This window comes from Gymnoscopelus microlampas, assembly GCF_963454915.1.
Source record: "Gymnoscopelus microlampas genome assembly, chromosome: 24".
Classification (NCBI taxonomy): Eukaryota; Metazoa; Chordata; class Actinopteri; order Myctophiformes; family Myctophidae; genus Gymnoscopelus; species Gymnoscopelus microlampas.
Genome location: NC_139961.1, coordinates 4203513 through 4225932, shown reverse-complemented (window position 1 = coordinate 4225932; position 22420 = coordinate 4203513). Strand labels below are relative to the sequence as shown.

The window sequence follows — 22420 nt, the reverse complement described above, 5'->3', positions numbered from 1 at the left end:
AGAGGAGCAGTAAGGTTTTTTTTGGGGGGGGGTTAGGACGAGGACTGAACCTATTTATTTAGGTGCGAGGTGAACCAGTAGATGTAAAGCTTTAGCTGGGTGCTGATAGTCGACATGAAGTGTTGTATTCTCCTTCTATTAGCCCTGCTGCAGTCTCACTGCTGCTCAGGTAAGTGCTGGGTCTTTCTCTGTGTCTTTCTCCTCGTTTCGAGCTTGTAGATCTGCTACTTTGGATGCTTTTTTTGTGTGAAGCTGTAGTATGATCAAGTAGGGCGTTAATCTACAAAAAGAAAACCCACACAAAGTGGAGAATATAGAGATGAGAGGTTTGTGCCCTGACAGCAACGATGATATGTTTCCTCAGGCCTGATGGTGTTGAACTCAGGTGTTGATATTTCAACAGTTTAACTCATTTAGACCTAAGACCCATTCTAAAAACACCTTCTAAATACTGACCTGAGTTTGAGTGAAAAACTTCAAATATGTATTCAAAAATGTCAACACAAAAAATAGCAGCAAGCAATGCGTCACGGTTGCGACGCATTGTGAGCTTGTAGATCGGCTATTTTCAAATGGACGAAATGTGTATAGGGCTGAAGTGGTTAATGTATGTTTTGTAATAATAATGGGTTAAAGCAGGGATTTTCAACCAGAGGTAGTGCAGGTTGGTCCCTGGCCATGCATTCAGAAATGCAGTAAAATCAGACTTTTTTTAAATTTGACTTTTTTTGCTAAATTTTGCTTCTCTTGTTTCTTGTTTGGTGAATAATTAACTTAAGTCGAATCTAACATTTAAAAAAGTCAAGTGACCTCTTAGGATGTAAACATCCTGCTAATGCCCACAGAAATACATTAAGTCTCACATCATCACACGATTGACTGAAAGGGACTTATTTAGAGAGAGGACTTGGTTCTGTCCTGCGTGGTCCAGAGAAAACAAAAAGTAGTCGATGCATTCCGACGTGGCAGTATAGGCCTATATCCAACAACAACGTTGTGCTTCTTGACAAATGATATCCCTGCTCTTTACTGATAATACAATGCTTTGAAAACTACATGTTTTGTCCAGCTCATGACGGTAGCCTCTGATAGTGTGATTACTAGTAACAAGTAAGGAAAAAAAAACAAATCTTAACCCATGGAATGGTGCATGATGGACCCACCCGACACAATAGTGGTGGTCCCCAGGTTGCTCTTGGTCAGGATGGTGGTCCCTGGGTCAGAATCAGTTGAAGACCCCTGTTTTTTTTTTTTTCAATGGACATACAAAATACAAACATATAAACAAACAAACAATAAATAATAAAACAACAAAACAGCTCAGACACAACATTCATAACATAAATTGATAAGTGTATAAAGATAAAGCAAGAACAAGATCAAAGGGAACACCTCCCGGTCATCGACAGCCTCCCAACAAGGAAAGGAAAGACAATGTATACAGTGATTCAATATATGTAACATTGGTTACCAGTGGCACAAGCCAGGTCAAAATGCTGGCCTACAGGAAGGCTAGGGAAGGCTACTAAAAAGTGTCCAATATGAAGACCCCTGGTTTAACGTATATATGTTATCTTCCTCAGGTCTGCCGGTGTACAACTCAGAGATGGCCGTGATGGCAGACAGGGGTCTGGGAGCGGCTCTGACCGAGGTCAACACTATGTACGCTGTGAGCCACCTGTACCGAGTCACTAGAGGATCTGTGACACGGGTGAGGAGAGGACACACACACACACACACACACACACACACACACACACACACACACACACACACACACACACACAGACAGACAGACAGACAGACAGACAGACAGACAGACAGACAGACAGACAGACAGACAGACAGACAGATAGACAGACAGACAGACCATTACATTACATTGCATTACATTACATTACATTACAGTCATTTAGCAGACGCTTTTATCCAAAGCCACTTACAATAAGTGTATTCAACATAGGTAGGGAACAAAAACTACTAATCACCAGAAGCCTTAAGTGCATTTTCTGCAAAAACAAGCAACTAAGAGTATACCTAGCGCTAAGGTAAAAGTGCAATATATCAGCTACCTATTTCCTTAAACAGATGAGACAAAATAGCAAAATCAAATGAGCAAGAGCTAAAACAAATACGTGTATCGACTAAACAAGATCCAATAAAACAATACAACAATAAAACAAGCGTTCGTACAACTAGTTAACAACAAGTAGGTCAGGCAAAGAGGAAGGGTAGTGTTTCCTGAAGAGGTGGGTTTTCAGCCTGCAGTGAAAGATGGGCAGTGACTCTGCTGTCCTGACATCAGTGGGGAGTTCATTCCACCACTGTGGGGCCAGAACAGAAAAAAAGCTGTGACCGTGTGGATCGGCAGAAGGAAGGAAGAAGGACCCTTGAGTGACGAGGCAATCAGTCGCCCCGTGTAAGCATCGACCATAGCCCGGAGGTAAGGAGGAGCTGTTCCTTTCACTGCCCTATAGGCTAGCACCAGGGTTTTAAACTGGATGCGAGCCGCTACGGGGAGCCAGTGTAGAGAACGGAGAAGGATAGTTGTTTGGGAGAACAGAGGAAGACAGAAGACAGACAGAGACAGAGAGACACACACACACACAGACACGCACGCACGCACGCACGCACGCACGCACGCACGCACGCACGCACGCACACACACACACACACACACACACACACACACACACACACACACACACACACACACACACACACACACACACACTTAGGGTTTGGCTTAAGTCTACCTGTAAAACTATACATAATCCTAATTAGAGGAACTACAGTATTCTGATACATTATGAACCAACCAAGGAAGACATCTGTTTGTTCTGATTAACGTGGAGCTAAAATAACTAGCAGGCCTACATTAGCGCTTGTATGTTGCATTCCATTTTGAATAATGAATATTATAGTGGCGCTATACTGTATATGCAAATTCTGTAATGAATAAAATGTCATTTGGTCACAGGATCTGACACAAACTTTTGACCTGAAGGTCAAGATTCCCCTGAGCAAGCAAGGCTCTATTAGCTCAATGGTTAAAAAATGTCAGCACTTGCGCAGGAACCCGGGTTATAAATCCGGGTTAGAAGAGGAAAGTTACAGTACATAGTGCAGCTTCATAAATGCCTTTGAGAAACACTCAAGTACATTAGCGCTGAGATGTTGAATTCCATTTTTTTACATTGAATCTATATTAATAATCATATTAACAATAATAATCCCGTGTCCCAGGTCATCCCTGTTGCCACGAACACGTATGACCTTCTGCTGAGCTTTGGTGTCAAAGAGTCTGCGTGTTTGAAGAGTTCCAGAGAGGATCCTCAGAGATGTGCCTTCAGACCCGGCTTCTTCGTGGTAAAGACACTCACTCGCCTTAAAAGGGATAGTTCACCCCCAAAATGACTTTTTTTCTATCGATTAGTCACCCCATGGAGACTTGAATTCATGAACCGCTGCCGGTCATCAAATTATTGTCTTAGGAATGCAACGAAAACAAAAAAGTCTCCATGAATTCAAGTCTCCATGGGGTGACTAATCCATAGATTTCTTTTTTGGGTGAACTATCCCTTTAACCCACTCAATCCGGGATATTTTATACTTTGGCTATTCAAAAATAGCAGATATACAAGCTCATACAAGCGCTTGTAGATCTGCTATTTTTGAAAAATATCAGTGAATATGTGTGCAACTCTTTGAATATAGGCTATTTCTTTCATTTTTGTTCACTTTAAAAACTGCACATTTTTAACTCAAATCTTTGCTCCAGGGGGCAAATATTGTTGGGGGGGGCACATATAGAGTTGGGGGGGGCCGCGGCCAAATACATATAATTTTGGGGTTCCTTGACATGAAAAAGGTTTGAGAAGCACTGCTCTAAATGGCACATAGTGCACATGGGTTCATCTGAGGTCTGTGAGGTCAGTAGGCCTGGTGTTGACAGACCTCTGACTGAACACTGTTTGACTTGGCATGGATGCATTCCTTCATACAAACAATCCATGATGATACTGCTACGGACCTAACATTTATTAACCCATTGAGGCCTAAGGCTTCAGATTCTGCAAAATGTCTTCTAAATCCTAACGTTTTTCTGAAAAACTATATCTATATCATCTCAAAATATATTTTTCCAGGGACCCCCAGAAGCGAAGAGTTGACTGAAAAATGCTTTAAAACAATATATTAAAAGATTTGCACACATTTTCACGATTTTTCAAAAATAGCAGATCTACAAGCTCGTAGCGCGGCACTCGGTGCCGTGCCGCGCTACGAGCTTGTATATCTGCTATTTTTTAATAGCCAAAGTGTAAAATAATGCTTTTTTTTTAGCTGAAATCAAAAAGTGACACAGATGCGTTCCAGGTGTTAATGGGTTAACTGAGCTAAGTACTACTGATAATTACTACTGCTTTTACCCTAAAGGTAGGGTGAGTGATTTTCTTTGGTTAACAAGTGTTAAATTTCTCTATATTCTGATAGTACTCATTGCTATAGAGCATTTGTTCAGTAACAGGAGTTTCCATGTCTCTCTGGCTCATAATTAAACAGAAAATGCATTTTCAGGTCGGGATACCAATTCTATCCAATAAGGATATAGAACTCAGTCAGGATATAGATTAAACAAGTGGAATTGGAAGTGATGACACAAAGAAAATGATCAAAATTAGAACTGGAACACTATAAAAATGAAGCTGATAAATGGGTACTTTCTCCTGATTTTGTCACCTACCTGAAAATGTATTTTGTGTTTATTAAAGAGCTGGAGATACAGGGAGACTCCTGTTATTGAACAAACACTCTATAGCAATGATTACTATCACAATATAGAGCTTTAACCTTTTCACATAAAAACGTTTTGTTTTAACCACAAAATATCACTTACCCTACATTTAACAACAATGTACCATGACACATATAAGTAAAGCTTACATCTCTCACTTCTCCTCCCTCCATCTCTCCAGCCCTCCTCTTCCTGTGTCAGTCGTGTGCGTGTGACGGTGGTGTCTGCCCAGGTGGTGGCGCTCAGGTGCGGCCATGGCTCCAGCTCCAGCTCAGAGTCCAGCAGTGAGGAGGTGAGAGAATGATAGAGATACAATAGAAACACTCAGATAGAAGATAGAAGATCCGCCGCATCATCAGCGCCCATAAAGGGCCTTTCTGTGTGGAGTTTGCATGTTCTCCCCGTGTCTCCTAGGGTAGGTACCCTCACAAAAAACATGCAATAATCCTAGTCTCTATACTGCCTCCCCCTGGTCAGCCGGGGCGCCTGATGGAGGGGAAAGGAACTGGTTGGAATAACTTGTTCCTTCCACGCGCTACGTCCTACCGGGGAAACGCCCCCCTGTCAGGTGACAAGAAGCTACGTCCTACCGGGGAAACGCCCCCCTGTCAGGTGACAAGAAGCTACGTCCTACCGGGGAAACTCCCCCCTGTCAGGTGACAAGAAGCTACGTCCTACCGGGGAAACTCCCCCCTGTCAGGTGATAAGAAGCGGTCACTCCTCATGCGTTGAAGGAGGCATGAGCTCAGTTCGGGGATCTCCCCAGGCTGGCAGAGGGAGAGTAGCGTGCAGGATTACAAGCTAAGGCAATTGGCACTGGGTGAAAACATGGGTTACAAAATCGTGGGATAAAAAAAGAAAGAAAAAAAAGATATTCGAGATACAGTACAAGCACTCAGACAGAAGGATAATAACACACACACAGACACACAAACACGAGCGCGTGCGTCGCTGTCGGGTGGAAACCTTGCATGTCCAAAACTGTTACTTTACATGAAATGGGGAAAGATAAGTTGTGTTCCTATAGACGCCTTAACAGACGACGTCACACTGGTATGAAATAGTATGCGCGCGCAGGTCGGCAGCAAAAGAACCCCACCTCTCATAAGATGCAATGTAAAAGTGGTCACAGTCTCACGTGTAAAAATGCATCCCATCAAACTTTCAGAAGCTGTTTTTCTCCCAGTGTGGAGGAAGAATGCTTAGGATTTTTACTGTGATCTCTCGCTCTTGAAATATATAATCCTTGGTTTCTGTTGTGTGTAAACAATAATAACAATTCAAAGCAGTTGTCCTCAAAACTCCACCTCCAGTGACTGTCATAAGAACAGAGGGAGCGCTCTATGATCATGGCACCAGAACCTGCTTGGCTCGCGCAGCTGCAGCCAGTCAAGACTAATTTATGCTCCGTCCCGCGAAGGTGTCGCGCGCAGAGAACGGCCGAGAATAGCAGATCTCCAAGCTCACAGCGGTCGCATCCGCGACGAGATTGTGAGCTTGTATGTCAGCTGTTCTCTGTGCGCAATACCGTTGCACGATGAAGTATATATGTGTCGCTAGGGCGCACCCCACTAGCCTACACACAGAGGTGGTTGAATGAACTGAAACAAGCTCACCCTAAAACAGCAGGTTTGGGGATCTGTTGGGAATTGATGACATGAAACAGTCACCTGTGCGTCCAGTCTCAATGTTTGTAAACAAATAATTGGTCTATGGATCTAATGTAATGTGTAAATGTTTTGTTCTCCATACCAACAGATCTTCTCCAGGGGAAGGCAGCATGTCAATATCCCATCATTTGTCAACAGAGGTAATGACACACAATATTGTATATTATTGTCATAATCAATGATCAGTCTGTTTTATGTAAAAAAAAATACATAAATAAATAAACCATGGCAATATGCTTTTGGAATGACACAATTCTCCTTCAACAATCACAGCGTTAGAACAAAATACACGTTAATTTGTAAGCACGTTTTAGCCTACTGTCATGTCAGATATGTGATCGTAAGAAAGGACGCCGACTTCCAACTCATTGAACTTACTTTAGCACTGTTTGAGTGAAGTCTTCACGGCCTTCTAACAGGACTACAAGCATCACTGACCAGACAGACACCACAGCGGTCTCTGGTTGGTGGTGTCAGACAGCAAAGTCGTCAAAGTCGTCAAATAAGATCCGAGAGATATGCAGTGGTGGAAAAAGTACTCAATTTCCGGAATTAAAAGCATCAATACGTCAATGTAGAAATACTCTGTTACAAGTAAAAGTCCAGAATTAAAAATGTACTTCTGTAAAAAGTACAAAAGTATTGGTATCAGAATGTACTAAAGTAGTCATTATGCAGAATGTCAAATGTATACAAATCTTTTGAAAATAGCAGATCTACAAGCTCACAATGCGTCGCATCGCGACGCATTGTGAGCTTGTAGATCGGCTGTTTTCAAATGGCCAAAATGTATATAGGGCTGAAGTGGTTAAAGGTAAGTGATTTACTTTGGTTAAAACAAGTGTTAAATAGCTCTATATTGTGATCAGTACTCATTGCTATAGAGTGTTTGTTCAGTAAAGGGAGTCTCCCATGTCTCTACAGCTCTTTATGCGCATGCATGTTCAGTGCCCTCTCCTGATTGGCTTAAATGTTGTCACCTACCTGAAAAGGTACTATATTGTGTTTACTAAAGAGCTGGAGAGACCCCTGTGACCAAACAAACGCTCTGTAGCAATGATTACTATCACAATATAGTACTTTAACCTTTTTAACAAAAAATATCACTTACCCTACCTTTAAAATCCTCACAGGAAGTAATCAGAATCACCTCTGATCTTTTCTCCTAATGTTCTCTTCAACCTCCAGACCCAGCACCTCAAACTCCTGCTGCTCAACCTCCTCCTCCTCCTCCTCCTCCTGCTGCTCCTGCCAGCCCCGCCCGCTCCGTCCTCAGACAGGAGGTGGAGGTCATCATCCCCAGAGGAGGCGTCTTCACCAACTACCTGGACTGAGGAGAAACGCAGAGAAAACATCTTCTTGTTGTCAGGCAGAAACCACTTATCTCCATATTACATTCTATTTTAGATAAAAAAAAAAAATCTTGATCAGCCTAGAGCGTCACACAAAAGCATCAGATCTACAAGCTCGAAACGCAGCGCGTTTCGAGCTTGTAGATCTGATGCTTTTGATGCTTTTGAATTTGAATCCTGAAAAGTAAACAGTTTTGGACTTTTTTTGGGTTTCCACGCGACAGAGACGATGTACAGTGTAGTCCTGCTATAGCTGTTCAATAAACAAATAATAATACATGAATAAATCATGTCAGTTGCTCCATGCCCACCACACAGGGTACTTTGAGGGTCTGTTTGTTGTGCATGAATTGTGATTGTGCAACGTAAAACGGCATTGCTGTGGACGAATGTGACGACTCCGTACACGGCTTAGATTTTAACGTCTTAATGTATGCCGACGTCTAGAGCATGGGTCTTCAACAGGGGGTCCAGGGTCCTCGGGCGTGGGCGGGGGGGGATCTTTGTGGATAGGAACTTTTTTTTTTACATTAACCACTTGAACCATTTGCATCACAATTCTGAGGGGAATATTAGCTGAAAATAGCAGATCTGGCTATTTTAGGCAAAGAGGTTTGGTGGTGTAGAGGGGAAAAAAAAGACCAAGTACAGAGTGAAAGGTCACGTATTGAGGCTTTAAGTGGTTTAAAAATACACATCAACATGAATACAACATAGAAAAGATAATGTGTAAATAAACAAAAAAAAAAAACTATTGATGATAGTGCTGTCAAACAAGTCTATGAAGCCATCTATGAAATCTATGAAGAAGTTTAATCTGGGGGTCCCCGTCTCATCTCTCTCTCATTACATCCTAACAGAGAAAGAAAAGTATATAGGACCCTATTTTCGCCCGTGCCTTACCCATTATCCCTAAACTTCTTTGCCATTTTTTACTCTTTTTAAAAACATTTTTCAAATAGCCAATCTACAAGCTCACAACGTGTCGATGTAGATCGGCTAGTTGAACTATTTGAAAATGTTTTGAAAAATAGTTTTTTAAAAAAGGGCAAAGAAGTTTAGGGATAATGCTGGGTAAGGCACCGGCGAAAATATGGCCCATAGAGTCTATTTGTGATGAAGTTTCCTTCTCCAACTCATGCAGTTCATGGTCACACCACAAGAGGGCGACCGTGGTCCACTCCCACTGTACTGTAAATGAGCTTGAGGTGAACTCACTTGGACTCTGCAGCATATTTTACACACTGATCTAAAAACACACCATGCAAATAAACAGAGAGACGCAGAAGAAGCCGACTCGGGACACACGTTGAGGTCAGGTTTGAACATTTATAGTGTTTTGTTTTTTTTCAGTTTAAAATGCAAGAGAACACGTCACGTCTTGTTATCCCCACACATCTTTTTTTAATCTTCCTTCATTTCATTTGGCCCCTCCTCCTTCTCCTCACAAAGTCAGAATCAGCACATCAACAACTTACACACTTTGTAACTGTGTCCAACAAACCTGTCCATGACAATGATACTCAGCCATTATGAAAGGATACACCGCCCCCTGGAGGGCAGACCAAGCACTATAATGGGTTATAAGCGAGATAAAGACATAGCATGTTATAAATAGGCCTTGTAGAGAGCGGTCCATCTGTGTTATAAATAGGCCTTGTAGGGGAGTGGTCCGTCTGTGTTTTGAGGTTTCTCCAATGGTATGATGCTTATATAATATAACAGTCTCTTTACGGAACGCTCATCAGGTTAACTGCTTTCAACGAACACGTCTCTTAAACCTTTCAACCCTGACACTACCAACCAGCTGCATTCTTTTTTTATGACTAACCGTTTCTTTAATGTTCCACAGTTATTAATGACGTCATCATTCATGACACGCAAACAGACAGGCCATTGGCCCACGAGGGTGGCGGCAGCACTGGCATTGGCCATACTCACACGACGGTCATACTGCCTGTATTATGTCATACGGGGGGGACCGTGGGATAACCACAACCCCCCCCCCCCATTCCATTTAGTTTGACTCGGTTCCACAGATACATTTTGTGAAAATAGCCGAACATTGTGAGGCATTGTGAGCTTGTAAGATCTGCAATTTTCACAATGTTTACCTCTTCCTTACGTAATGTTTGACAATTTGGCCAATTTGGTATTAAAAAGTTCTTAAAAGTCCTTGAATTGTAACTTTAGAAATGTGCAAATACCCTGTATAAATACACTTATACTGTACGTTGGTTTGCTTACTTGCACATTAAGCAAATTATTGGGGACCCCCAAAAAACAATCATTTGGAGACCTGCCTGGGGAGGATCCCCCCTAGTTCCAAGTTTGGAAACTACTGGCCAATAGGGAGCGTTCCTTTTCGTTCACGTGACAAACTATTCCGTCCACCGCGGCTTGCCAACTTAAGACGACGACGCTCGGCGCGGGTGCTGACTCACCTAGCGGCTCACTCACCTAGCGGCACACTCACGGACGCGCCGGTGATTTTAAAATCATGCAGTTTTGTTATAAAATCTCGCACATTCGCAGGACGACGAGTGAACCAAAAACAAGCTTCCGAAATAGCATTTCGCGCGAGCGTGACGTCGTGGCAAAATGGCCGCCGTGTGTGTAAAATGGTCAACTGAAGGCGTTGCTGCTGGAGGAAACAAACAAACAAATAAACACACATGATGCACTGTGGAGGGGCAAGACCCCAGACTTGACCTCCTCCAGCCGTTTGCTAATGGCACCGTGAAAAAACAACAACCACACACACACACACACACACAAATACATTAAAACATACCGAGTTGAAAGCAACATTCAGCCCTGAATGCTCGCCAGTTGATTGTACGTGACGTTCCACACCTTGGACCCAGCCTTCTGTCTTACCGACAACTTCATGTCATGTTCTGTACATTATAAAAAGAACAGTTGGGGGGAGGAGGAGGGGTAACTTTCCCACATGGGTGGATCCAAACTGTCCCTTTTCTTTTTTTAACTGGCTGGATCGTGACGCCATGTGGCTTTAGAAGGCGACGGGTGGAGCCAATAGCGGCGGCGGCCGGGGACTGTACAGGTATAAACAAAATGAAACAGACGCGTTCAGGTCAAAAGGTCAAGCCAAAACACACACACACACACACACACACACACACGCACACACGCGCACACACACGCACGCACACGCACGCGCACACACGGCACCACAGGTCCTCTTCACCAACCTTTCAAGTCCACTATAAGACATGTTTATTTTCTTTGCATTAAATAAAAAAAAAGGAAAAGAAAACAGTACACAATAGATACAATGCTCAGTTTTCTTCCAGTTGCACACAGTCCTGACTCAGTCACATGGTTACTGCACACAGTCCTGACTCAGTCACATGGTTACTTCACCAACGCTAATTCTTTCCTGAACAAAGATTCATTCGTGTTCCATCGCACGAGGGCTGACACTTGCCATTAAGAATCGATCTTCACACAACACAGGTATGGTGTTGACGTTGTTGTTGAGCTTTGGTAGATCAGTTCTTTTTAGCAAGCGACACAGTCGTACTGCAGATTATAAATTAAGCACAAAGCCACAATCTGGGACTTATTTTAACCCATTAAAACCCGGAGAGCATCGGTGTCATTTTACATTTTAACCACTTGAACCATTATTTTATACTTTGGGTATTCGAAATCGTGAAAATGTGTCCAAATCTTTGAATATATATATATGTTCTGAAAGCATTTTCTTGAAAGCAAATCTTTGCTTCTGGGGGTCCATGGAACAAATATTTTGAGATGGGGGTCCGCGACCAAATACATATAGTTTTGGGGGTCCTTACGGATTGTAGCTTTCCGGCGCAGTGTTCACCGAGAGCGCCTTTTTTTTTTGTTTGCAGATTTAGTTTTGAACAGTTTTTTGAGATACTGAATCCTGAATGCCTGCAGTTTTATGTATTCCAACCGTTTCCCATGATGCTTTCTCTCAGTACATTCCTTCCATTTAACTCCTCTCACACCTTTGTTTGACCAGCTAATACAAAAAAAGAAGATGATTAGATAAAATGTACGTAAATCTGATAAAATACAAAACGGAAAGAAAATCCTTTCATTTAGCAATCATTAAATAATTTCATATAAAAGCAAAACAAAAACAACATACAATCCCTGTTCCACGAAGGCCTTCCTAAACGTTTACTAGTCAACGCCTAACGAACACACACACACACACACACACACACACACACACACACACACACACACACACACACACACACAGCTGTGTGTGCAGTGCAGGGCGCTCTTAGATTTATACTTAGTTGTGTGTGCCGAAAACAACAGATTTACAAGCTCTGCGAGCTTGTGGATAGGCTATTTTCATACAAGACACTGGTGCACAACCATTCTTAATCAGGCATTAGTGTCTGCCTGCCTGCCTGACTCACACGCACGTGCACACACACACACACACACACACACACACACACACACACACACACACACACACACACACACACACACACACACACACACACACACACACACACACACACACACACACACACAGACACACACACACACACAGAAGAGCTTCAGGTTTGTACAGCTTGTCTTTACAGGTCCATGCAGTACCAAAGCAGAAAGATCCTGATGAGTTCTCTATCTTTGTTTTTTTTAACCCTTTTAGACCAGGAAAACCTATAATGTTGTTCTACCTTTCAATCCGGGTGAAGCATCCGGGTCATTTTAGATGTTACTACTATATGTCGTCACTGACGGGCAGAAACCTCAGAATTCCCAAGTTTCAAATTGTTTTTTTCATAAATTAAAGCCCTACGTCATCATACAAGAGTGTCGCACAAAAATAGTGAAAATAGCCGATCTATGGCGTCGTGCGCTTGTAGATTGTCTATTTTCACTACTTTAAGTCATTTTTAAAATGATAATAAAAAAGGAACGGTTTTGGACATACAAAGTTTCCACCCAACAACAACAACGATATACAGCAACATGATTTAAAATATTTGAATAATTTGAATCAAAAATAAAGGTTTTTCAGAAAACTTTAGGTTAGGATTTAGAAGGTGATTTTAGAAACAGCCTCAGGTCTAAATGGGTTAAATGTCTTTGTCTCTCTCTCTCTCTCTCTCTCTCCCCTCCCCAACAACACGTGGCACAAACTTATGGCAAAGAAGCGGATTACGCGAGTTGGCTCAGACCTGGATCACAAACAAGCATTTGGGAACAATTCTCACTGCCGTTTTGCTTCAGCCTATACTGGTACTGTAGGTACCAGAGAGGCACCTACTGGTACCAGAGAGGTACCTACTGGTACTGTAGGTACTTACTGGTACTGTAGGTACCAGATAGGCAGGGATACGGTATAATATGAACGTAGGAAAACGTAAATGAGTGTCAGTTAAGAACATTGCAGGAAAGCGCTTTTAATGTTTTCTTCTTCTTCCTAATGCTTCATTTATACTCTTCATCGTACGACGGTGTCACTCGCCGGAAATAGCAGATCTTACAAAAGCTCACAATGCGCCGCATCGTCTAATTTCGCCGAGTGACGACCGCCGTGTGACCGAATCGAGCTTCAGTCGACCCGGGTAACATTGTCTGCAGTAAACGGATGACCTGACACCCATGTGAACAGTCCTGACACTCCCAAGCAGGCCAAAAAACGTCAACGTGAGAGTCATTCACAAACACCACCAGGTCTTTCAGTATATATACACAGTCATATTCCTTTAACAGGACAGAACGTCTTTAAGGTCCTCCAAACAACACGGATCTTCAGGTTCATCCAGAAAAGGCCTTCAGGGTTGGCCTCCTGCCGGTGGATCTCTGTGATGGAGGAACCACTTAAGTCACCTAGCTATAGTCTACCATACAGTACGTCCCAAAGGGCGTCTCTGTCACCCTTAACACTCTCCGGTAAGTTTGGTGGCGTCGCCACGCTTGGGCGGGGCGGGCGGCACCTTGGGCCCCCGCCGCAGCGTTGCATAGCCTGAGATGTTCCCGGAGGAGAAGCCGCCCCCGTTGCCCTGGAGCAGCAGCTCGGGGGGCGGCGGCGGCGGCAGAGCCATGTCGTCCATGGTGCCCGCCGCCGGCTCCAGCTTGCCCGAGAGGTGGGCGGAGTTGAGCGAGCCCTGGCGGCCGGCCGACTTGCGCCTCAGAGTCCGGTGCAGGTCGTCCAGGAAGTTGGGCTGGCCCGAGCCGCCCTTCGGGGAGGTGGGAGGGGCGAACTGGGAGGAGGAAGGGGGCGGCGGGGACACCGGGGGGTCCGGCGTGTTGTTTCCGCCGGCGCGACGGAGGAGCGCCGGGGGCGCGGCCTTCTTGAGCGAGCCCTTGTTCCAGGAGGGGATGCTGACGAGGGAGGCGGGGGGAGGGGGCGGGGGCGCCTGGGGCTGCGGGTTGACCACCGCCACCTTGGGGGGCGGCACGCCCACGGCGTGCACGACGTCGCCACCGGGGGGAGGAGGAGGAGGTGGGGGCGGGAAGAGCTCAGAGGCCGGCGGCGGCGGCGGGAAGTAGGAAGAGGAGGAGGAGCTCTCGGGGGGCGGCGGGGAGGGGAAGTCGCCGGCGGCGCCGGACTGCTTGGCCTGGGCCCCCACCTTGGCCTGGAGGGCCAGGGGCAGGTTGGCCAGGTTCAGCTTGCCCGGTTTGGGGGGCGCCGGTGGGCCGGTGGGGGGCGCCGGCTCCCTGGAGGGAGATCCAGAGGAGGAGGGAGGGGGGGGAGGGCAGGAGCTGGACTGGGGAGCGAACTTGCTGAGCAGGTTCCTCCTGGACTCCTGGTAGGAGGTGGAGGAGTCGGCCTTCACGCTGGAGTTCCTCTGAGGAGTGGGAGGAGGCTTCTTCCCTCCCAGGCCCGCCGAGGACGAGGAGCCGGAGGGAGACCTCCTCAGCGGGGAGCCCATGATGTTCCCGGGGGGTGGGGGGGGCGCAGGAGGGGTGGGGCCCTGGGCGGGGGCGGGGGGAGGAGGGGGCGGGGGCGGGGGAGGGGCAGGGAAGCTGCTGCCTCCTCCTCCCGTGTCGGGGGGCGGCGGGGGGAACTCCGGAGACTGCTGCTGCTGCTGGCCCCCGCCCCCAGGCTGCCATTTTGGTTTGGCCTTGACCGCGGGGGGGGAGAGGGGGGCCTTGGGGCTCTCTGTGTGATTGGTGGGCTGCAGCGATGATGGTGACGACGACGCCCCCGGAAACTGACTGGCTATCTGCTTGACCAGGGAGACGGGGGGCGGCGGCTTGGACAGGCTATGCTGCTTGGGCAGGGTGGGAGGGGGCTGGCTGTGGGCGTGGCCCGCCTGGAGGCTGAACTGCTTCTTGATGGGAGCGGCGGGGGGAGGGGGCGGCGGCGGGGGCGGGGCCTGGCTCCCCAGGGCGGCGGCGGCGGCGGCGGCGGCGTTGATGGGCGGGGGCGCCGGGGGGAAGGGCGAGACGGGGGACACGGGCTTGGGGGCCGCGTGGGGCAGGAAGCCCGGCGTGAAGGTTTTGGGCGGCGGCGCGGGGGGTGGCGGGAACTGGGCCGGCCCCGCCGGGAACTGCTGAGGGGGAGGGGGGGGCGGGGGTGGAGGCGGCGGGGGAGGGGGTGGCGGGGGCGGGGCCGGGGCGGGCGGCGGGGAGTCCTCCAGGATGCCGTTGGGGGAGAGGAGGTCCCGGGGCGGGCTGGGGAACCTCTGCTTCAGAGCCTGCCTCTGGCCGTAGGGGCAGACGGGCTGAGGGGGCGGGCCCGGGGCGGAGGGGGGCGCCGGAGGGGGCGGGGGGGGAAAGGCCACGCCGTTGGTCTGTGGCGCCGCCGGCGGCGGGGGAGGAGGAGGAGGGGGAGGTGCAGTGAAGCCTCCGGCCGACTTCATCAGCACCGCCATGGCCGAGCCCGGCGCCGGCATGGAGGGCGGCGGCGGGGGGGGAGGCGGCGGCGGCACGTTATTGGCCGGGCGGACACTGGCGGGCGGAGCCGCCGGGGCCGGGGGAAGGACCTGCTGGGCCATGGGGGGCAGGTGGTGGTGCTGGTGGTGGTGCTGGTGGTGGTTAGCCGCTGCCGCTGCCGCTGCAGCCGCCCTGCTCCTAGCCGCCGCCCCGTTCTGGTTCTGCAGCCGGGTGATGGTGCTGAACTTGTACATGGTGGCCGGGGAGTGGTGGGACACGCTGTGGAGCGGGGGAGGGGGTGGCGGCGGAGGAGGGGGTGGTGGGGGCGGAGGGGAGGGCTGCTGCTGGGGCGAAGGTGGGGACGGTGTGCGGGCGTAGCCGCTGTGAGCCTGTGGCGGCAGCTGTTGTTGTTGTTGTTGCAGCTGTTGCTGCAGCTGTTGTTGTTGTTGCAGCTGTTGCTGCAGCTGTTGTTGTTGTTGCAGCTGTTGTTGTTGTTGTTGTTGTTGTTGCAGCTGTTGTTGTTGTTGTTGCTGCAGCTGTTGTTGTTGTTGTTGGTGTTGTTGTTGTTGTTGTTGTTGCAGCTGTTGTTGTAGCTGTTGTTGCTGTAGCTGCTGGATGTGGAGGGGCAGCTGGTGCTGTAGCGGTGGAGGTTGAGCAGGGGGTAGGTACTGGGCCTGGGGCGGAGAATGGGCCTGGCTCTGGGACGGAGCCTGGAACTGGGGTGGAGCCTGGTACGGGCTCTGGGGCGGAGCCTGGTACGGGCTCTGGGGAGGAGCCTGGTACTGGCTCTGGGGCGGAGCCTGGTACGGGCTCTGGGGAGGAGCCTGGTACTGCTGCTGGGGCAGAGCCTGGTACTGCTGCTGGGGCGGAGGTGGGTGATGGGCTTGTTGAGGCTGCGGCTGGGGAGAGGCGGCCTGCGCGGGAGCCGGGTGGGAGTCGACTGAATGCTGGCTGTGATGGCGGTGGCTGTGGGTGGAGTGGGGCAGGGTGGCACACCTGGAGGAATCATGCCTCATCTGTTGAGAGGAAAGAAGAGGGTTCTCAGACGCTGCCAGTTCAATATATACATTATATATATATATATATATATATCACATTGTGGGACGGAAACCCCAAAACAATTATACATTTGACGGATGGAAATAATATTTAAAGGTAGGATAAGTGATATTCTTTTGTTACACTCGGGGTCAAATTTCTCTTTTGGGTCTTGAGCTAAAATGTTTGGGAACCAGTGGTGTAAAATAGAGTTCTCAAAGGGCCTGAAAATGAAGGCCCGGACCTAACTGGGCCCTACTGAGCCGGCCCGAGGCTCGGCCCGAACAATTACCATACTTTCAGTGCTGAAAACCCCAAAAGGTGTCATTACGTGCTTAATGTCCTCAAAGTCACGCATCCAACAAGCTCTGAACTGAGCAGATTGGACCTTCCTTTCCAGAGTTAGTGGCCAAAACATCTTGAAAACGGCCACTTTTGCCAATTTCAGATCGCTGATTTTCGATTGAATTTTGGCCATTGTCGCCCGTTTTTCTTTAATAACACGGGCTAGGAAGGTCAGACGGGGACAAACTAGATACCTGAGTAAATTTCACTTTGAGCTGCATCCAACACATACACTGCTTTTTTTTCTTTTCTTCACCCAGGGCTCGGCTCGGCCCGACGAATTACCATAGATTTAGCCCGGCCCGAAAACGTGGTGTCGGGTAGGGTCGGGGTTTGGGCAGAGTAGAGTGAGAACTCTAGTGTAAAAGGAGCGGTACCTTGGTGTTCTCCTCCATCTGGGTGCCTCTCTTCCAGGCCTCTGAGAAGATGGAGCTGACCACGCTCTGGGAGCGGCCGTGAGAAGAGCCAGTGTCCACGCCGCTGTCCGACTGGCCTGAGTGGTTGGACTGGGACTCTGCAAGGACACGCCATGACAGTTAGGCCATTTAGTACAAGAGTCTTTTAACCCATTGAGACCTGAAGCTGATTTCTACATGTCTCCTAAATCTCAACAGTTTTCTGAAAAAACGTATGTTTCTATATCAGTGGTTCTCAATCATTTTCATGTCAAGGACCCCCACAATTATATGTATTTGGCTGCAGACCCCCATCAAAATATGTTGTTCCAGGGACCCCCCCCCAGAAGCAAAGATTTGAGTTAAAAATGTTCGCTTTAAAAATATATATATTCAAAGATTTGCACACATTTTCACAAATTTAAAAAAAATAGCAGATCTACAAGCTCATAGCGCGGCACTCGGTGCCGCGCTATGAGCTTGTATATCTGCTATTTTTGAATATCCCAAAGTGTAAAATAATGCTTTTTAGCTCAAATCTAAAAATGACACAGTTCCAGGTCTTAATGGGTTAACAGTATACTACAAGGACACACCATGACAGTTAGGCCATTTAGTACAAGAGTATTTTAACAGTACACTACAATCGATAGGAAAAAAGTAATTTTGGGGTGAATTATCCCTTTAACCTTATTTCTGGAAGAACAGGAAACCTACTATATTGTTATCTATTGTTATTGACTGTTAGAAATGGATTATTTTGTTCTAAATATTTACAGGTTGACAAACTAGACAGAGCTGATGTTCTGGACACTTTATATTATATTGTGAAAGACATCCTACCCGGATATACCTGCTTGTTCACTAACATTCAAACAATGTGATCTGGTCTACTACTCCATGTGTGTGTGTGTGTGTGTGTGTGTGTGTGTGTGTGTGTGTGTGTGTGTGTGTGTGTGTGTGTGTGTGTGTGTGTGTGTGTGTGTGTGTGTGTGTGTGTGTGTGTGTGTGTGTGTGTGTGTGTGTGTGATTCAGATTCAGATTCAGATGACTTTATTTATCCCCGGGGGGCAATTCAGTTTCTACAGATCTCACCATGACAAGACATACGTAGAACAGTAAAAACACGAAACAGAGAACGCTCAGATTGATCGACCTAGTAAATTGTACATTGTTCCTTGTGTTAAGAGTAGAGCAGCAGTGCATATAAAAAGACATAGATATATGTAATTCAAGAACACACAGTAGAAAAAGTACATAATGGCATATACATAGTGCAGGTTTTTAAATAGTTGCATACTGTCGTTGAGGTATACACACATAAATAAGAAAAGCAATATTTATCAGCATTTAGCAGCCGAATGGCTGACGGAATAAAGGACTTGGAGTAGCGGTTTGTACTGCAGATAGAAGCTCTGTATCGCCGTCCTGACGGCATGAGGCAGAAGTTAGAGGACAGGATGTGGTCAGGTTGGTCTATAAGACCTTTTGCCTTCTGGACCACTCTCCTCTTCCAGAGAGTGTTCAGGTCATTTTGCTTGACTCCAGTGATTTTGGAGCAGACTTTGACGATGTTATTGAGGCAGTTTCTGTCCTTCACAGACAAACCGTGTGTGTGTGTGTGTGTGTGTGTGTGTGTGTGTGTGTGTGTGTGTGTGTGTGTGTGTGTGTGTGTGTGTGTGTGTGTGTGTGTGTGTGTGTGTGTGTGTTCATGGTCATGAACAAATAGCTGAAACCATGTCCCACATCTTAAATGGGTGCCATGTATACAGGGGACTCTACATAAGTAGGCATGACAGGTGTATCATGCCGTATAAGCATTCTACTGTGAAGCTGAGCATGTTTAGCCTGTGTAATGATGATTCTGTGTTCTCTAACATTTCAGCTAACACCCCTGATGTCATTGTTGTTAATGAAAACCATAGGGAGGTGGTCATTCTCGAAGGTGGCTGTACTTTTGATTACAGCTTAGAGGAAGCCTTCCTAACCAAAGTGCTAAAATATCATCAGCTAGAGCAGACCATCTTCTCAGTTAGGCTACAGATGTAAACTTTTGGTTTTTATCTTTGGTAGTCTAGGACACGTGCACAAGTTGGTTGTGAGAGGCCTGCAAATGGCCGGCCTCTCCAAAAAGGAGGGCTAAACAATTAGCTTGTTTAGCCCTCCAGATCTGGAGGATCTAAACTGCTCAAGGTACTGCTCAATATCAGCTATTATAGGAAGCCGCTCAATTTGGAGGAGGCGTTGTTTCCTTTACCCATGATTGTTGTCCGCTGTGTTTGACAAGTATGCCAACATTATTGTATGTAACAATGTTCTGCCTTATCCCATTAAGACCTGGAACTGTGTCATTTTTTGCTAAAAAGCATTATTTTACACTTTGGGCTATTCAAAAATAGCAGATATACAAGCTCATAGCACGGCACCGAGTGCCGCGCTACGAGCTTGTAGATCTGCTATTTTTGAAAATTTGTGAAAATGTGTGCAAATCTTTGAATATATAAATTTTTAAAGCGAACATTTTCAACTCAAATCTTTGCTTCTGGGGGGTCCCTGGAACAAAATATTTTGATGGTGGTCCGCGGCCAAATACATGTCATTTTGGGGGTCCTTGACATGAAAAAGATTGCGCACCACTGATATAGAAACATACGTTTTTCAGAAAACTGTTTTTACTGATTTAGGAGACATGTAGAATCGGCTTCAGGTCTCAATGGGTTACATGCACTTTGTAACTGGCTGTTTTCCCATTATCTGACTGCACTGGCAGTGTTTATGTCCTTTGTACAAGGCATTTCTTGTACTTCTGTTTATGTGGACATAAATACATATTTCAAATGTGAGAACCCACCAGGGATGCTAGCAGAGCTGGAGGCAGATCTGATGCTGGAGGTTGACAGAGAGGACCAGTCGTAAGCCGCTTCTGTCCTCTTCATGGCCTCCTGGTAGTTCATGTACAGCTGTTTCCCATACTGCACGCACACACGCACACACACACACACACACACACACACACACACACACACACACACACACACACACACAGATTAGACTGACTCGGTTCCACAGATACTGTACATATTTGTGAAAATAGCAGAACTACAAGCAAACAAAGCCTCACACTGTGAGGCGTTGTCAGTTTGTAGATCGGCTATTTTCACAAGATTTGCCTCTTTCTAAGGTAATATTTGACCAATTTGGCCAATTTGGTATTAAAAGGGTCTTAAACTATAACTTTATAAATGCGCAGATATCCTGTATACAATTATACTGTATGTTGGTTTGTTTACTGTTGAGTGAGAAAACAATGTTGAACATTAAGCTAATCATGGGAGCCGCTGGGTCAGCCAACCAGACGAGGCTAACCTTAGCGATGCGGATCCCGTTGACCCACTGGTGCAGCGTCCTGACGTCGTCACAGCAGAGGTACTTGATGTACTGAGACTTCTTCTGGATCTGTGGATGCTGCCAGGAGACATGAAGAATAAAAACACCTTTTTTTCTATTATCTTTGCGTTGGAAATCTTTCATAACTATTTTATTTGTTGTTGTTGTATATCTTATCTCGCCATTTCTACACAGAAATGTAAGCGATAACATTGACACATTTGTTGGCACGTTGATTGATTGAATACTTTATTGGCAGTTTGCAATAAAAAAGCACAAGAAAGTTCAGTTCAGTACAAGGTCTACTAAGAGGATTTTAAAACCAAGAAAGCCTATGGCTTGTTTCCTGAGGTATCTATTGTGATAGTAATCACTGCTATAGAGTGTTTGTTCAGTAACAGTGTTAAATAGCTCTATATTGTGATAGTAATCACTGCTATAGAGTGTTTGTTCAGTAACAGTGTTAAATAGCTCTATATTGTGATAGTAATCACTGCTATAGAGTGTTTGTTCAGTAACAGTGTTAAATAGCTCTATATTGTGATAGTAATCATTACTATAGAGTGTTTGTTCAGTAACAGTGTTAAATAGCTCCATATTGTGATAGTAATCATTGCTATAGAGTGTTTGTTCAGTAACAGTGTTAAATAGCTCTATATTGTGATAGTAATCATTACTATAGAGTGTTTGTTCAGTAACAGTGTTAAATAGCTCCATATTGTGATAGTAATCACTGCTATAGAGTGTTTGTTCAGTAACAGTGTTAAATAGCTCTATATTGTGATAGTAATCACTGCTATAGAGTGTTTGTTCAGTAACAGGGGTCTCCTCGTCTCTCCAACTCTTTATTTGTCACAGTAGTCTGTATTTACTGTATTTACCTTGAGGGCCAGGCAGTAGTCTGTATTTACTGTATTTACCTTGAGGGCCAGGCAGTAGTCCGTAGGGGCCTTGTATTTACTGCGGTAGTCCTGTCCGTAGTAAACATTGACATGGTCCAACTGGAGGAAACACACCAGATCTCTGGACGCCTGGAGAAGAGAGACGACAGCACACGTTTACACACAGTAAAACATGTTTAACCACATTAAGACACAGTAAAACATGTTTAACCACATTAAGACACAGTAAAACATATCTAACCACATTAAATGTCTCATTCCTAAGACAATAATTTGATGACCGGCAGCGGTTCCGGTAGGAGACACCCGGAACCACTGCCGGTCATCAAATTATTGGCTTAGGAATGAGACAAAAACTAAAAGATATCCATGAATTCAAGTCTCCATGGGGTGACTAACCGATAGGAAAAAAGGTAATTTTGTGGGTGAACTATCCCTTTAAAATATTCAAAGATTTGCACAAATGTTCAGGATTTTTCGAAAACAGCAGATCTACAAGCTTGTCTATCTGCCATTTATATCTGCTATTTATATCTGCTTGTGTATGAGCTTGTATATCTGCATGAACGATCTGACAAGAATAAAAATAAACCAGGACAAAAGGAAACGCTAACACCCTCCCCCCTCCCTCTCCTGGCCTTTTCTTGCACTTTAAAATGCTTGAACTGTTCCTACCGAAACGTCTGCT

General features: G+C 46.1%; 2 protein-coding genes across 4 annotated transcripts in view; one reads left to right on the top strand and one right to left on the bottom strand.

Annotated features, from left to right (window-relative positions):
* Positions 1 to 114: 114 nt before the first annotated feature.
* spp2 (secreted phosphoprotein 2) lies at positions 115 to 7799 on the top strand (the record flags this gene model as incomplete). Its single annotated transcript, XM_084051500.1, has 6 exons — positions 115 to 169; positions 1584 to 1711; positions 3247 to 3369; positions 4977 to 5087; positions 6554 to 6605; positions 7654 to 7799. The coding sequence occupies 6 exons, from the start codon at positions 115 to 117 to the stop codon at positions 7797 to 7799; spliced, it is 615 nt and encodes a 204-aa protein (XP_083907626.1).
* Positions 7800 to 11040: 3241 nt separating this feature from the next.
* The window catches only part of raph1b (Ras association (RalGDS/AF-6) and pleckstrin homology domains 1b), a 136365-nt gene continuing 124985 nt past the window's right edge, over positions 11041 to 22420 (bottom strand). For 2 of the 3 annotated variants that reach the window (XM_084051303.1, XM_084051305.1), the window contains 5 exons: positions 21751 to 21861; positions 20810 to 20908; positions 20295 to 20415; positions 17426 to 17562; positions 11041 to 16681 (listed from right to left, as the gene is read on the bottom strand). In XM_084051303.1, coding sequence (XP_083907429.1) covers positions 13724 to 16681; positions 17426 to 17562; positions 20295 to 20415; positions 20810 to 20908; positions 21751 to 21861 — 3426 coding nt within the window. In that variant the 3' untranslated portion in view covers positions 11041 to 13723. The remainder of the gene's footprint in view (positions 16682 to 17425; positions 17563 to 20294; positions 20416 to 20809; positions 20909 to 21750; positions 21862 to 22420) is intronic. The other variant, XM_084051304.1, reaches the window with a different exon arrangement.